Below are 12,703 nucleotides of genomic sequence, written 5' to 3'. Positions count from 1 at the left end.
TCAAAATCTGAAATTATACAAAACTTGGGTTCATGACCAAATACCTGCAAAATGACATTCCCATCAGCCTCAACTTTACTTTGTGTTTAGTGCTAATTAGCAAATATTAGAATGCTAACATGCTTAAATAAGATCATGGCAAACATTATACCTGCTAAATATTAGCATGTTAGCATTGTCATTGTGAGAATGTTAGCAAAGGAATGTTATCATTTAGCTCAAAGCACTGTTTTGCCTAAGTGCAGCTTCACAGAGCTGCTAGCGTGGCTGTAGACTCTTAGTCTTGTTAATGCTACACATAGCAGGTTTATATAGATAGTATGACATTTACTGAATTTGAGTCATGCAAGGTTGCTCCAGGACATTAAAAAGAGCTTGATAAATGACTAAAATTCACAATTTCAGGGCCTCCACTAGAATACGACTTTTGGAATTGTGTATTTTTGCACTTAGAGTTAAAAAGAAAAAGATTTTCTAATAATGGCTCTTTATTATGAATGGAATACAGTCGCTTTTTCTCCAACAAATGCAAATTGCTCAAACTAATCCTTTCTTCATCCTGCATTAGTGTGAGAGATACTGAAAGGTCCAGTGAGGTTAATCTGATTGTAGGGGTCCTTAGTTTAATAGAGACCCCAATCAGCTGTTAAGATTACATGTTCTGTTATGGAATTACAAAACACCAATCTTGAGATTGATGACAAAAGGCCCTGTCCGCTTTCTACAGCTTCTTCAGTACTATGTTAGGATCCTGTGACCCTATTAAAAATGAATGGTGAGCTATTAAAATATTCATCAAGCGAGCGAGGGAAGCAGGTCTTGGTTCGGGCTGAGTAGATGGCTACCAAAAGCCTGACAGAAAGACATAATGTAGTTGAGTCGTGTACTAGAATTAGAGTCTCATCAAGGAACAAGGAGGAAAGAAAAACTTGCTGACATTTTACTCCTCCTTCACTGTTCACAGATAAGACGGTGGCATTAAAGTCACACATTAATTATACCAGACTGTTTTTATCCTGAATTTCCTAATTAAAAATAGGAAACAATGTTTTCACATTCCTCAGTGGGGAAAGGAAAGCATGTAGCGAGATTAGAATGAATGTACAGTGTAGCATCTTTTTCCTTCCTATTCACTGAGTCTTGTTGGAGGGCTGAGTCTCCACCGGAGCTGGAGGAGCAGTTTAATTAAACCAGACGGCAGTGCACATTACCGTGCTTTGACATTGGTTCTCCTCCTTCAAAGTGAAGTGGAAGAGAAGACAAGAGGAGGAGGAGGGCTGTTTGCCATAAGAAAGGCTTCATAAAGATAATCACCATTCATTAGCATTTCATTTTCCAGGCAAATGAAGTGCAAGACAAAGAGAAATACAGAGAAGGAAAATCAAAACAATTACCACCATGTAAAATCTCCCCTCATTGAAACAATTAAAGATGGTTTTAAAACTTTGATTCAAAACCCTGCGAGCTTTGTCACATAACAATCCTATCATCATCTGTTGCTTTATTTTACCTGTGGCTTTACTGTTCTGCTTTCCCATTGTTTATTTTGCAGCTTTCATCGCTTCTCGTTTTGTTGTGTTGCTGCGGTACTCCCACACCTCTGTGACACCCCAGGATGTGGAAAAGTCTTAGGAGTCAGCTGTTCTGAATCCGTTCCTGATAATAAAAATATTTTGATTGCTCACATAGTGGTGCAAGGCAATCATGTGCACTGCTGTGTCTTAGAGGCAAAACAACTGTCTCGTAAAGGTCATTGTCATCACTCCAGTTTTTGTCAAAGTTCATTTGCCTGCATAATTTTGACTCTCTCTCTGTTGATTCTAACCGCCGGTTGATGGACATCTTTTGATTCTCACCTTTTCACTTTGTTTTCCCATCAGGCGCCATATTTCTGGCCATCCAACTGTTGGGAGCCTGAGAACACAGACTATGGTAAGAATCTTAAAGGGATACATTGACATTTTCTTTTTTTCACCAACAAATTCTTGCGATACATCCTCCTTTGAAATGTCCTCCGCGTTTTTTAAGGAGCAATGCTTGGTCATCAAATTGATTTTCCTAACAGTACTTTTTTAATAACTCTGAGAATAGTGTTTAAATAGAAATACACAGTACCATTGCATGGCACAAAAAGACTATAATGCTATATCTGAGGAAGTGTTGATAGAGATGTTGATTTGTATCATTGTCTAAACTGTATAATTTCACAGGTACTCAGATTTCTAACGTTCACAAATGACTTTCTATTTTGAAACAAATTTCCTGTCACACTGGAAAATGTTTTTGGTGCACTCAGTCTGTAAATTAAATTCACAGCAAGTGTTGCAGAATACTGTTAAAACTATACACAACTGTAAGACTTACTCCTCTATATTTGGACCCAATCTAGGGATCAATCTGGATCCACTGGAGCACTTTAGAAGATGTCTTTTACAAATCTTCTTTTTATCTTCACTAAGCAACATCTAATTAAATAAAGAAAGTAAACGTATTCTTGTATATAATATAATATTTAATCTAATATTTACGGCTTGGCTGTAGAACTTAACTCACTTCCCACAATGTTCATCTTTTATACCTATATAACTTGACTGTATAGATAATTGTCTCAATTTCTACTTTACATGCACAGGTTTAATAGTGATTAATAGGTGAAGCTATGAAATGTGGCAAACCAAATTAGATATTTCATAGGGCTAGTCCAATTTGTTTGTTTGCATATGACCTATACTCACCTTTAACTGTATAAACATGTGAATATCAACCATGTCATTCAGTTGACATCTGATATGGTTGCACATTTCTACTTGATCACACGCACAAAAACTGTGAGGCAAACTTTCAATTCAATTTCATGTATTCCTTTAACTGCACAATTATGTTTTTGTAACTTTCATTTAAAGACTGAATGCATAGCGGAGTTTATTTTTAATAAGGTCTAAGCTAGCAAAAGAGTAGCTAACAATAAAAATGTTTTTATCATTTTGGGTTTGTTGTAGCATCCCATCTTGGCCTGAATATTCTGTTTTTAGAGGTTTTTACATATTGGCAGAAATAAATTCTGAGGAAACATTAAGACAATTTAAATCCCATGTGGGAATGGCGGACTCTGCCACTAATAATGAAAACTACCTTTATAAGGAGGTAATTACACAAGATAAATACATTAAATGGATATTGCAAACCATAAATAGTATCAACAATGGGGTTTGATTTCATGAAAATCTTAAGGATTATACCTCTAATACTAATACTTATATTTGGCCTGGAAATAACCAACTTTACATGTAGCAAATATTGGCACAAAATAATAGATCTACTGGTATCCTCAGTCTTATTTTTTAGTATATAGATATACTGGCATTCAAAAGCACATAATAATAAAAGCTGACCTGGCAGTGTGAACACACTACATATCAGGTTTTACCTGTGTATATAAAAACAAATAACCTCACACTGAGCTATGTACTGTAGCACTACTTGTACTCTCCGCTGTAGAGAGGACTAGTCGACAGGATTAGTCAGTCACCGTTCCACTTCCTGCCCTTCATCCCGTCACAGAGGCTGGAGTTTAGGGCTGAGCGCTTCTTCACACTCCACCTCATAATCCTAAAGGAACAGATAGGTGGACAGGCGGCCTCCGAAACTGATTATACTCTCACACCATGGGAGGTGAGGAGAGGTGAGGCAGGTGCATAGGGGATGAGAGATGAGTGGATGAATGGAGGGAGCAGAATGCATATACTGTTAAATTCAAGTATTCGATCCTCCCTCTCTCTCTCTCTCTCTCTCTCTCTCTCTCTCTCTCTCTCTCTCTCTCTCTCTCTCTCTCTCTCTCTCTCTCTCTCTCTCTCTCTCTCTCTCTCTCTCTCTCTCTCTCTCTCTCTCTCTCTCTCTCTCTCTCTCTCTCTCTCTCTCTCTCTCTCTCTCTCTCTCTCTCTCTCTCTCTCTCTCTCTCTCTCTCTCTCTCTCTCTCTCTCTCTCTCTCTCAGCTATCTACCTGTGCAAGCGGACCATGCAGAATAAAACCAGGCTGGAGCTGGCTGATTATGAGGCGGTGAGTGCTCGACTGTTCCTCTAAGCTATTACTTCTTAGTATTGATCTGTGTGTCAATCTTGGGGCAGAAAAACACAACCTCCTAAAGGTCTCATTGCATCTCAGAACGGAGTCAAACTTTAAAACTGTGAAATATCTTAACATTGAATTTTATTTTGTTTCATTTTTTTTCCTTGGAGATTTTTGATCATAATATGTCTCCGTGTCTCTTCTCTCTAACAGGAGAACCTAGCCAGGCTGCAGAGAGCCTTTGCCAGGAAGTGGGAGTTTATCTACATGCAGGCTGAGGCCCAGGTCAAGTAAGTGCGCTCTGTTACCACGGAAACACATGAAACTACAATGCACGCAGTGATGTCATTCACTCCTAAAGTAAACGATAAACAGTACAGTATAATTTCAGTGTTACCTCCCATATCATGAGCAGTGAGTGTTTCTGGCAGATTCCATTAAAAACACTGACTGTGCCAATTGCATGCAGCTCCTTTTTGATGATTGGTTTCTGGTCTGTGTGACCAACATTTCTAAAAAGCCGGTGGTCACACAGAACTATGTTCTTTTATCAAGGGAGCATGATCTTGATATTGCTTTATCTATTTTTCAATGGGTTACAATTGGGAGATCCCCTTTATGAATATGTAAACATCAAGATTTCCACTCAGCGCCCACTTTATTCCTTACACCTGTAAAATCGAATGCAATCCAATACAACAGGTAAACCATAATTTTACCTGTACAAAGATAATCATGTTCAGTTTTGATTTACACTCTTAGAGAAGTATTAATTTAAATATGTTTATTATTGAGGATGTAGTTTGCAATGGTGTTGAACAGGACTGCATTATATTGAGGTGTTTCTAATGTGTTGCCCACCTCATTTACAAACATGAGGGGGGAAGAATATTAGAAACATCTGTCAATATAATGCAGTCCAGTACAACACCACCACTTACTACGACCTTAATAATAAACATATAGATGAATTAACACCTCTCGGAAAGTGGCCAATGTAAGCTTAGCAAAGGTAGAATATGTGGCAGAGCTGTTGTACTGGATCGCATTAGAGTGTATAGCTGTACAAATAAAGTGGCTAGGAAGTTTTCAGATACTTAAGTAAAAGTAGCAATAACACACTAAAAATACTATTACAAGTATTCATCTGTGTCAAGTACTCTTCAAATGTCTCTTAGCGTTCAATTACTACACATTATATTATTGGATTATCATTTTTGATGCTTTTATGTGTAAATACCAATTTACTGTTGCAGTTGGTCATGGTTGGTCAATTTTAACCACTGTTGGGTAGTTCATGACAAATATTTTATAAGAGAAGTAACCAGTAACTATAGCTGTCAAATAAATGTAATGAAGTATAAAGGACATGTAGTAAAGTAAAAGTATAAAGCAGTATAAAATAAGAATAGTCAAGTGAAGTAAAAGTACCTTAGAATTGTAGTTATGTACAGTACTTGAGTATATGTGTTTAGTTACTTTCGACTATTGGTTAAATTATGGTAGCAGATGTTATTGTTTATGCCATTCTATCAAGACATGTGTAGCCCACATTTCCAAATAAAGACGCCGATGTGGACGCAGGTTTGATTATTTGAACAGCACCAAATGATCAGCATTGCACAAAGAAATTATGTCCTTGCAGTAGATTTGTCCACAGAGGAAACCACAGTGTCCAACGGCAACTCCTGCAAGGACAGGAGCGTCAATATTGTTAAAAACTGACGAACATATAGGCTCGAGATTATAAAGCCTATCTTTCTCCCCTTCTTAACCTTTCATCCTAAATCAACTGCCACTTCTAATGCTAATGCCGGGAAAGCTGTATTTCTCTCACTGACTGATCTCATCTGCAGGATCGACAGGAAAAAGGATAAAACTGAGAGGAAGATCCTTGACAGCCAGGAGAGAGCCTTCTGGGATGTCCATAGACCTGTGGTAGGCCTCATCTTCCATCCACATACTGTCTCTTTTCTATCTCTTCACAGCTCTCTTGGGTTTTCAGTGTTGCCTGCAATAATGTTTTTTGCTCGTGTTTTCTCCAGCCTGGATGTGTTAACACGACAGAGATGGACATCAGGAAATGTAGACGCATGAAGAACCCTCATAGAGTTAAGAAGGTATAAGCTCCAATGACAAGTATGTGATGCTTAGACCCTTTTGATGTCCTTGAAGGTGAAGGTCTTCCAAGGTTTTGAAAATGAAAGAAAAGCTCCTTTTTTTTTAAAAAGTAGTTTTATAAAACCTTCACTTACCGGTATCTGTTTACAAATAAATGTGCACATGGAAAAATAGTCAAAAAGTTGATAAAAAACTTAATCATATCATCACTGTTCAAAAATGATTGCTTGCATAAAAGTGATGATGAATCAGTTTACCCCTTAAATTTTAACAACACAGTGTACTGTGGCTTTCTTGGCGTCTGTTTTCATGCCTTATCTACTCTGCAAGAAAATAATAAGTATGCTTTCCAACTCTCTATTACCTCTCCCACTTCTCCTGTCTCATCTTGTTCGGCCCAGTCAGTGTATGGTTTGGTGGAGGAGGGAACACAGTCTCAGAGTCCCATACATACTCCCTCGCACCACTGCAGGAAAGGCACCAAGGAGGATGTGGAGAAAGAGGTATAAATCTGTCCAAATGTTGTGCATTGTTGAAAAGTCAAACCATGATCTTGTTTGTTTATTATAGTAATATCGAGGTACTTGTTTGCTGCAATCATACACTGATATTTTAGAAAATTCAAGGCATTTATTATACTATTTTGTTTGCTATTCTCTTACAAAAACAGCATACACAAACACTGACTCCTGCCATCTCCTCTTTCAGATCTTATTCCTGAACACCCAGCTAGATCGTCACTGTTTGAAGATGTCTAAAGTTGCTGAAAGGTACAGGAAACTCACATCTCGGCTGCACTTACAATACTGCACATCGTGAAGAGCATGTCTAATCTTTATTTTTCCAGTCTGCACATTATGTTAGATGAGAAGGAGACACCAGCGTTTCTCATAAAGAGGCCGCCTGCCTGCTTTTCCATCTGCTGTGCTCTCTCTGACCATTTATAATCGGGCAAACCTGTGCTCTACTTACTTCCCTTTTACTATCTGTACTAGAGCAGTGGCAGATGGAGGTAATTTGGTTTTTACACCCCATATGAACCTGTGGTGGTTTCAGTTTGTCATTTGGAAGTAGAGTGTAAGTAAGAGCTTATATTCCACAGCATTTGTGCTGTTGTTGTTTGGGGATGAATTGGGTTGGGATTACAGGCTAAGTAGGTTGTGGTTTCTTTCTGGATTTTCCTGCTCCCCCCACCCCATCAGTTTGACAATTTGAAATAGGGGGCCACGGGCAAGGCACAGGCCAGCTCATGTCACTCAACATGCATGTCACTCCCATCTGTGTGGCAGCCCATGGAAAACAGACAAATAAGGGCTGCCTTACCTAACCTAACACTTTAAAATGGGGTCCAGCAACCAGGATTAAATAATTGAAGTGAGGTTATAAGATCCAGAAATGCTCTATGGGCACTGCAAAAATCTCCATCTTATCAAGTAATTTCTGTCTACAGTGCTAAAAATGTACTTAATTAAAATAAGTGAAAGGAAATCTTCCATTACAGTAGGAATATTTCAAACTGTTGCCATTAGAAATCCACTTGTTTTAAGGAATACTAGTGATGGATGTACTGTATATTACTATTGGTGCCTTGGTATCCTCATGATTCTTACAGTAAGACTCCTTTATTGGCATGAAAGTTTCAAAAACAATGTTGCCAAACCATCAAAATATAATTTGTCCAAATATATGGACAGCACACAAACACTAATATGAACATTAACACAAAACTCTCACCTACATAAGGCCCTCTTTGTATATGTTACCAGAGGGGCCCCTTGTTTAGATCTACAGAATATGACTTAATAAGGATATGAGAAGGGGGTATATTTAGATCTGTAGGACATGACTATATAAGTGAGCTATGTGCTTTATTATAGTCAGAGACTTTCCATATACTGTTCAGCTTCCTGATCATGACAGTAAAATCTTGAGTTGGACAAAAGTGCATTCAGTGTTCTTTGTCTTTTATAATCATCACAACTGAAGTAAACCCTACACATACAGCGTTTCGCTGCACTAGAATTGAGAAAATTAAGTAAATTAATCAAGTTAATTTGCTTTAGAAAATCTTATTATTCAGGCAGATTTTTCACTTGTTTGAATAAAACTTAAAGAAGTGTTTGCACTGAGTATCCTTCCCACTTAGTTGGGGTCAGGCATTCAAGTAGAAATGGTTATGGTCAGAGCAAACTGTCGGATAACATCAATAAGTGCTTCACAAATATTAGATTTATTGTGGGGTTATTGCATTAAGCTGTACAGGTGTTCTTGTTACATTGTCTACCTTCTCCGTAGTGCACGAAAGACACAAAGCACATGTGTGCATGTGTTTCTAGTCCCTATCCCTCCTGTGTGGCAGACAGAGTCCTGTGTTCGCTTGCCCGACAAGTCCCATCCTCTGCTCAGTCAGTCAGGACAGCTTCCCAGCAGAGCAGAAAACTGTGATTACTGCTGCGCTGCTCTGCCTCCCTGACCCTTTAACCTCCTGACTTCACTCACAGAGCTAAGTTTAATTGGTGCTCCACAGAGCGGATAGTTTGGGGCATTTATCCAAACACTGCAAGAAACACAGTGACAAACAACATCGATCACGTTTGACAATAACATTCAAAACTACCAGTATCATATATTTATTTAATCACTTCACATTAGGAATAATTTGTCAAATATAATCACTTTTTGGGTCAGTAAGCTTATGACAGTACTGTCGGTTGGAATGTTTTCTGTCAAAGTTCCAGCTATTAAAGTAAGATTGAGCTGCTGTTGAAACAAAATAATTGCAGAACAAAATATATGATAAATGTGTTGACTGCTGGTAGAAAATCATTTCCTAACATGTGGGTGTACAGCACTTTTTGATGCTTGGTTTACTTTTACTTTAGTGTCTGAATTGGTCTCTGCAGTCTCAACAGTGTGTACATACTTCCATATGCACAAGTACAGATTCATATAAACTTATGAGTGCAAAATCCAGTTGAAAACTACTTTTATAATGTCCTACAGCTGGTTTAGCACATCTGAGCACTTGAAAAGTCTTTTTAGATAAATAATAGTAATAATAATAAAAGCTGATAGATACACACAGGAAGAAGCTTAATGATGCACAGTCAAAGGTGGGCTCTCACAGAATGACGCTTCACTTCTACTTATATAGATTTTTACTGTTCTTTGGGTTGGAGGTTTCATGCTAGGGATGCAAACTACCAAAGTTCAAAGCTTTGAAGATAGTGAGCAAAGATAGTCTTACATGTTGTCTAAATCTAGTGACATAATTCCCTCTTGTGGGTTTAAAACATTCATTTTGCTCATGATTTTGTCCTTGTTTGGGCTTATTCATCGGTTTCTAGATGCTCTTAAATCTCAATGATGGCTCAATGATTAAAGCTTTTTTTGTGCTAACAAAATGACTTTCTTGCAACTAAACTTATGCACAGCTCAGAATTGCACATGAACACCCAAACAAACAAGAGCGCTGGTTGCAATGGATTCTGTTCATGCTGTTGCTGTCCGTGGTCCTGATTCTCTTCTTGCCAGGCTGTTGTACACTGTACTGTTCATGTTTTATCCATTGTCTTTGTCTGACATCCTCTCTTTAATTGAGTATTGGTTTTAGTTTAGTTTCTTGGTTGACTGATTAGTTAATTTCTATTGCTGATGGTGTAGGATAGAATTGGGTGTTTGTTAGTTTATAAGCTCTACAGGCCTGATTCAAAGTTTCAGGTGTCTCTTTAGGTCCAAAGACCTCAACAGTTTTCCTAACACCTATTAAGTGGTCCCGCTAATGTTTTATGTAGAGTTTATATTCTCTAGTGCAATAACATGTGAATGGAAAGATTGCAGGAGGTATACTGTAGTTTAAATATAAAACAAAACTGCACTGAACTCCTTCTGCCTGGTCCTGGTTTTTACTTTTTGCACTGCAAAGGTTATATTGCTCCCTGTCTCAGAGGAAATGTTGAGGAAATTTACATTTTGTTCTTCTTTAAACAACATGAAGATGTTAGCCATGAACTGGCATAATCAGTTGATTCATGACACACATTATTGTTATAGTAGGTGGGTTTTTTGTTTTGTTTTTTAGTGGTCAAAGGTGTTATAGCTGCAGTACAGATACTGTATGTTATGGAGGGATTCTACAGTGGCCAACGTGTAGGAAAGAAACCACGTTGTGTTATAATACATTCTCGAGGTATTGTTTAAACTGTGAGCAGTAACATTTTCAAACATTTTCAGAGCCCTGCTGTTGTTGATGCGCTTTCTGCTTCACTGTGTCTCTCAGTTCTTGTTTGTCTCAGACTATCAAAGAGAAGTAGCAGGTTCACATCTGAGCTTTGGTGATTTTGATCAAAACAGATGTTCCGATTTCTTTTTACATAATTAACTCAATTTGCTTCTGAAAACTATCAAGTCACGATTATTATCAGGTAAACGGAGGAAATACTGATCTCATCAAACGAATGGTCAAAATGTCACTGTTAAACGTTTGACGAGCTATGCCCTCAACCTCTTCTATCCTCTGTCCCTTGTTTGTGTGTGTATCTTTGTGTGTCAGTCTGATAAGCTACACTGAGCAGTTCATGGAGTATGACCCGTTTGTGACGGCACCGGAACCGTCCAACCCATGGACCAGCGATGATCCCTCCCTTTGGGATCTGGAGGCCAGGTACAAAACCAGAAACCACAGCAGTTTCACTTTCACAGCCAGTGAACATTTTCTCTTCATTTCATAGTTCAACTGGCAAGTTACATATCAAAGTCAGATACAAACTGCAAAACAATGTTTATGTGGTACAGGGATTGGGATAATCATGGCCTTCTTGAATTGAATGTTGATATATGCTGATTAATTTTGATTACCAAAACATGTAAAAAATCAGTGCTGTGCTATAGGGTTGTATTGTTTTCTGCTTTGTTGTTTGGCTGGAAGTAATTGCATTTTTGTTGTCTTTTTGTGCCTAATTGTGTGTGTAATAACTTACACACCAAAATAAAATTCATGTAAAACCCAGTGAAAGAATTACTACACTGACAGAAAATAAGCTGTTGCACCTCATTTTGCTATCATTCATAAAGTTGTTGGCAAGTGACTAGGTGCTTGGGGAAAAATAAAAGGCCTTTCACTCACTACAAAATACATGAGGGTCTACTGGAGAAGTTTTCTTTACCGGGCACTAGGCATTATAATTAATTGTTGTGGAAAGACAAACATTTCACGTGATGTAAATGTCACTTTCAGACTGTTCATGTCACCTTACTTTCATCTCTGGCTGAAAATATTCTCAGCTGCTCAAGCATTTAAAGGGGAACTCCACCCATTTTACACATCAAAGTGTGTTTACAGGTCTTTGGAGTACTGGGAGTACTACTGCATGTGTGAAAAGAGTTGGATAAAGCCTTTTCTGGCTCCAGAGGGAGCTGTGTGAAGTCACTTGAGGCAACTGAAGACCACAAGTTTGAAAATGAAAAAAATCTGTGTGTATTTAGAAAGAGGTGAGCTTACCAGACTTCTGTAGCCCGTTCCTCATCTCTGCTTGACGCTAGCACTTTGAAGCTACATTAGCTGCTATGAATCTCAGACCGAACTGTCAGCAGTTGAGTGGCATTGTGGGTAATGTAGGTGCCAGGTTTTCACAAGGAAAAAGAATACATGGAAAAGACGATATCTCTGGGGCTGCAGCATCAATTTTTATCCTTTTTTTTTTTTTTTAAACTGTCCATCCTGAGTCTAACAATGAGTACTCTTTTAAACTACATCAGGTGTGTATGATGAAATTTGCAGTGGTGCATGCTAAAAAAGAAAGTCCACCAAAACGTGATTTTATTGAATTCTAAAAACCAGTGGAAAAAAAAAAAATCAATCAGTCTGTTTTTTTAGAAATAGTATATTGAACTGAGATCACTGTGGTAGAATTATGTGTGATTTAACAGCAGTACTGAGTCCAGCGCTGGATATTTATAGGTAATTACTTTTACTAGTGATTGGCCATTTTTTGAATTTGTTTAGAAAATTCAGCTTAATCATTCAATCCAAATCAAATAATCCACCTATGTGCTACAGACAAATATTGGACAATGTCAAATTATTGATCATCCATTGAAATGTTATTCAGAGATATGAATCTAATGAACTGTATTACTGACGTTTTACCTCTTAGAGAGAGCGGTTGCAGCTCTCAATAAGTTGTACTATGCTCTGCCCTCCTGGCCTGCCTGAATTATGCAGGAATTAATTAGAGCAGATGTATAATCATTGTGCCTAATGTAGCTTAATAATTCAGCTGGATTGATTAATTGCAGGATAGGAGAAAATATATTCCCAGCGGAAATTAAAATGATTGGATTTCAGATGAATGTTCATAATCATAATGCACAGTTTTCCAGACACTAATATCACATCAACATCAGTCTTTTTAAGATGTCTGAGACCAATCGAATTTTAGGTTTTAATGTCTTAGGCCTTCCCCTGTATTTATCTGTCAGCCCTCACCACTCTGAGCATTTCTCCTCCCTGCTGAA

At 37.9% G+C, this 12,703-nt stretch overlaps 1 protein-coding gene across 8 annotated transcripts in view; it reads left to right on the top strand.

The window, feature by feature from the left end:
- Positions 1–12,703, top strand: part of rgs6 (regulator of G protein signaling 6) — a 90,218-nt gene that overhangs the window by 69,250 nt on the left and 8,265 nt on the right. For all 8 annotated transcript variants that reach the window (XM_044168829.1, XM_044168831.1, XM_044168826.1 and 5 more), the window contains 8 exons: positions 1,881–1,932; positions 3,993–4,057; positions 4,280–4,356; positions 5,923–6,004; positions 6,112–6,186; positions 6,589–6,690; positions 6,896–6,957; positions 10,740–10,850. In XM_044168829.1, the coding sequence (XP_044024764.1) occupies positions 1,881–1,932; positions 3,993–4,057; positions 4,280–4,356; positions 5,923–6,004; positions 6,112–6,186; positions 6,589–6,690; positions 6,896–6,957; positions 10,740–10,850 (626 nt within the window). The remainder of the gene's footprint in view (positions 1–1,880; positions 1,933–3,992; positions 4,058–4,279; positions 4,357–5,922; positions 6,005–6,111; positions 6,187–6,588; positions 6,691–6,895; positions 6,958–10,739; positions 10,851–12,703) is intronic.

The sequence above is a fragment of the Siniperca chuatsi genome, linkage group LG16, assembly GCF_020085105.1.
Source record: "Siniperca chuatsi isolate FFG_IHB_CAS linkage group LG16, ASM2008510v1, whole genome shotgun sequence".
Taxonomy (NCBI): Eukaryota; Metazoa; Chordata; class Actinopteri; order Centrarchiformes; family Sinipercidae; genus Siniperca; species Siniperca chuatsi.
The sequence above is the reverse complement of the archived record's forward strand: the minus strand, read 5'-3'. Positions and strand labels throughout refer to the sequence as shown.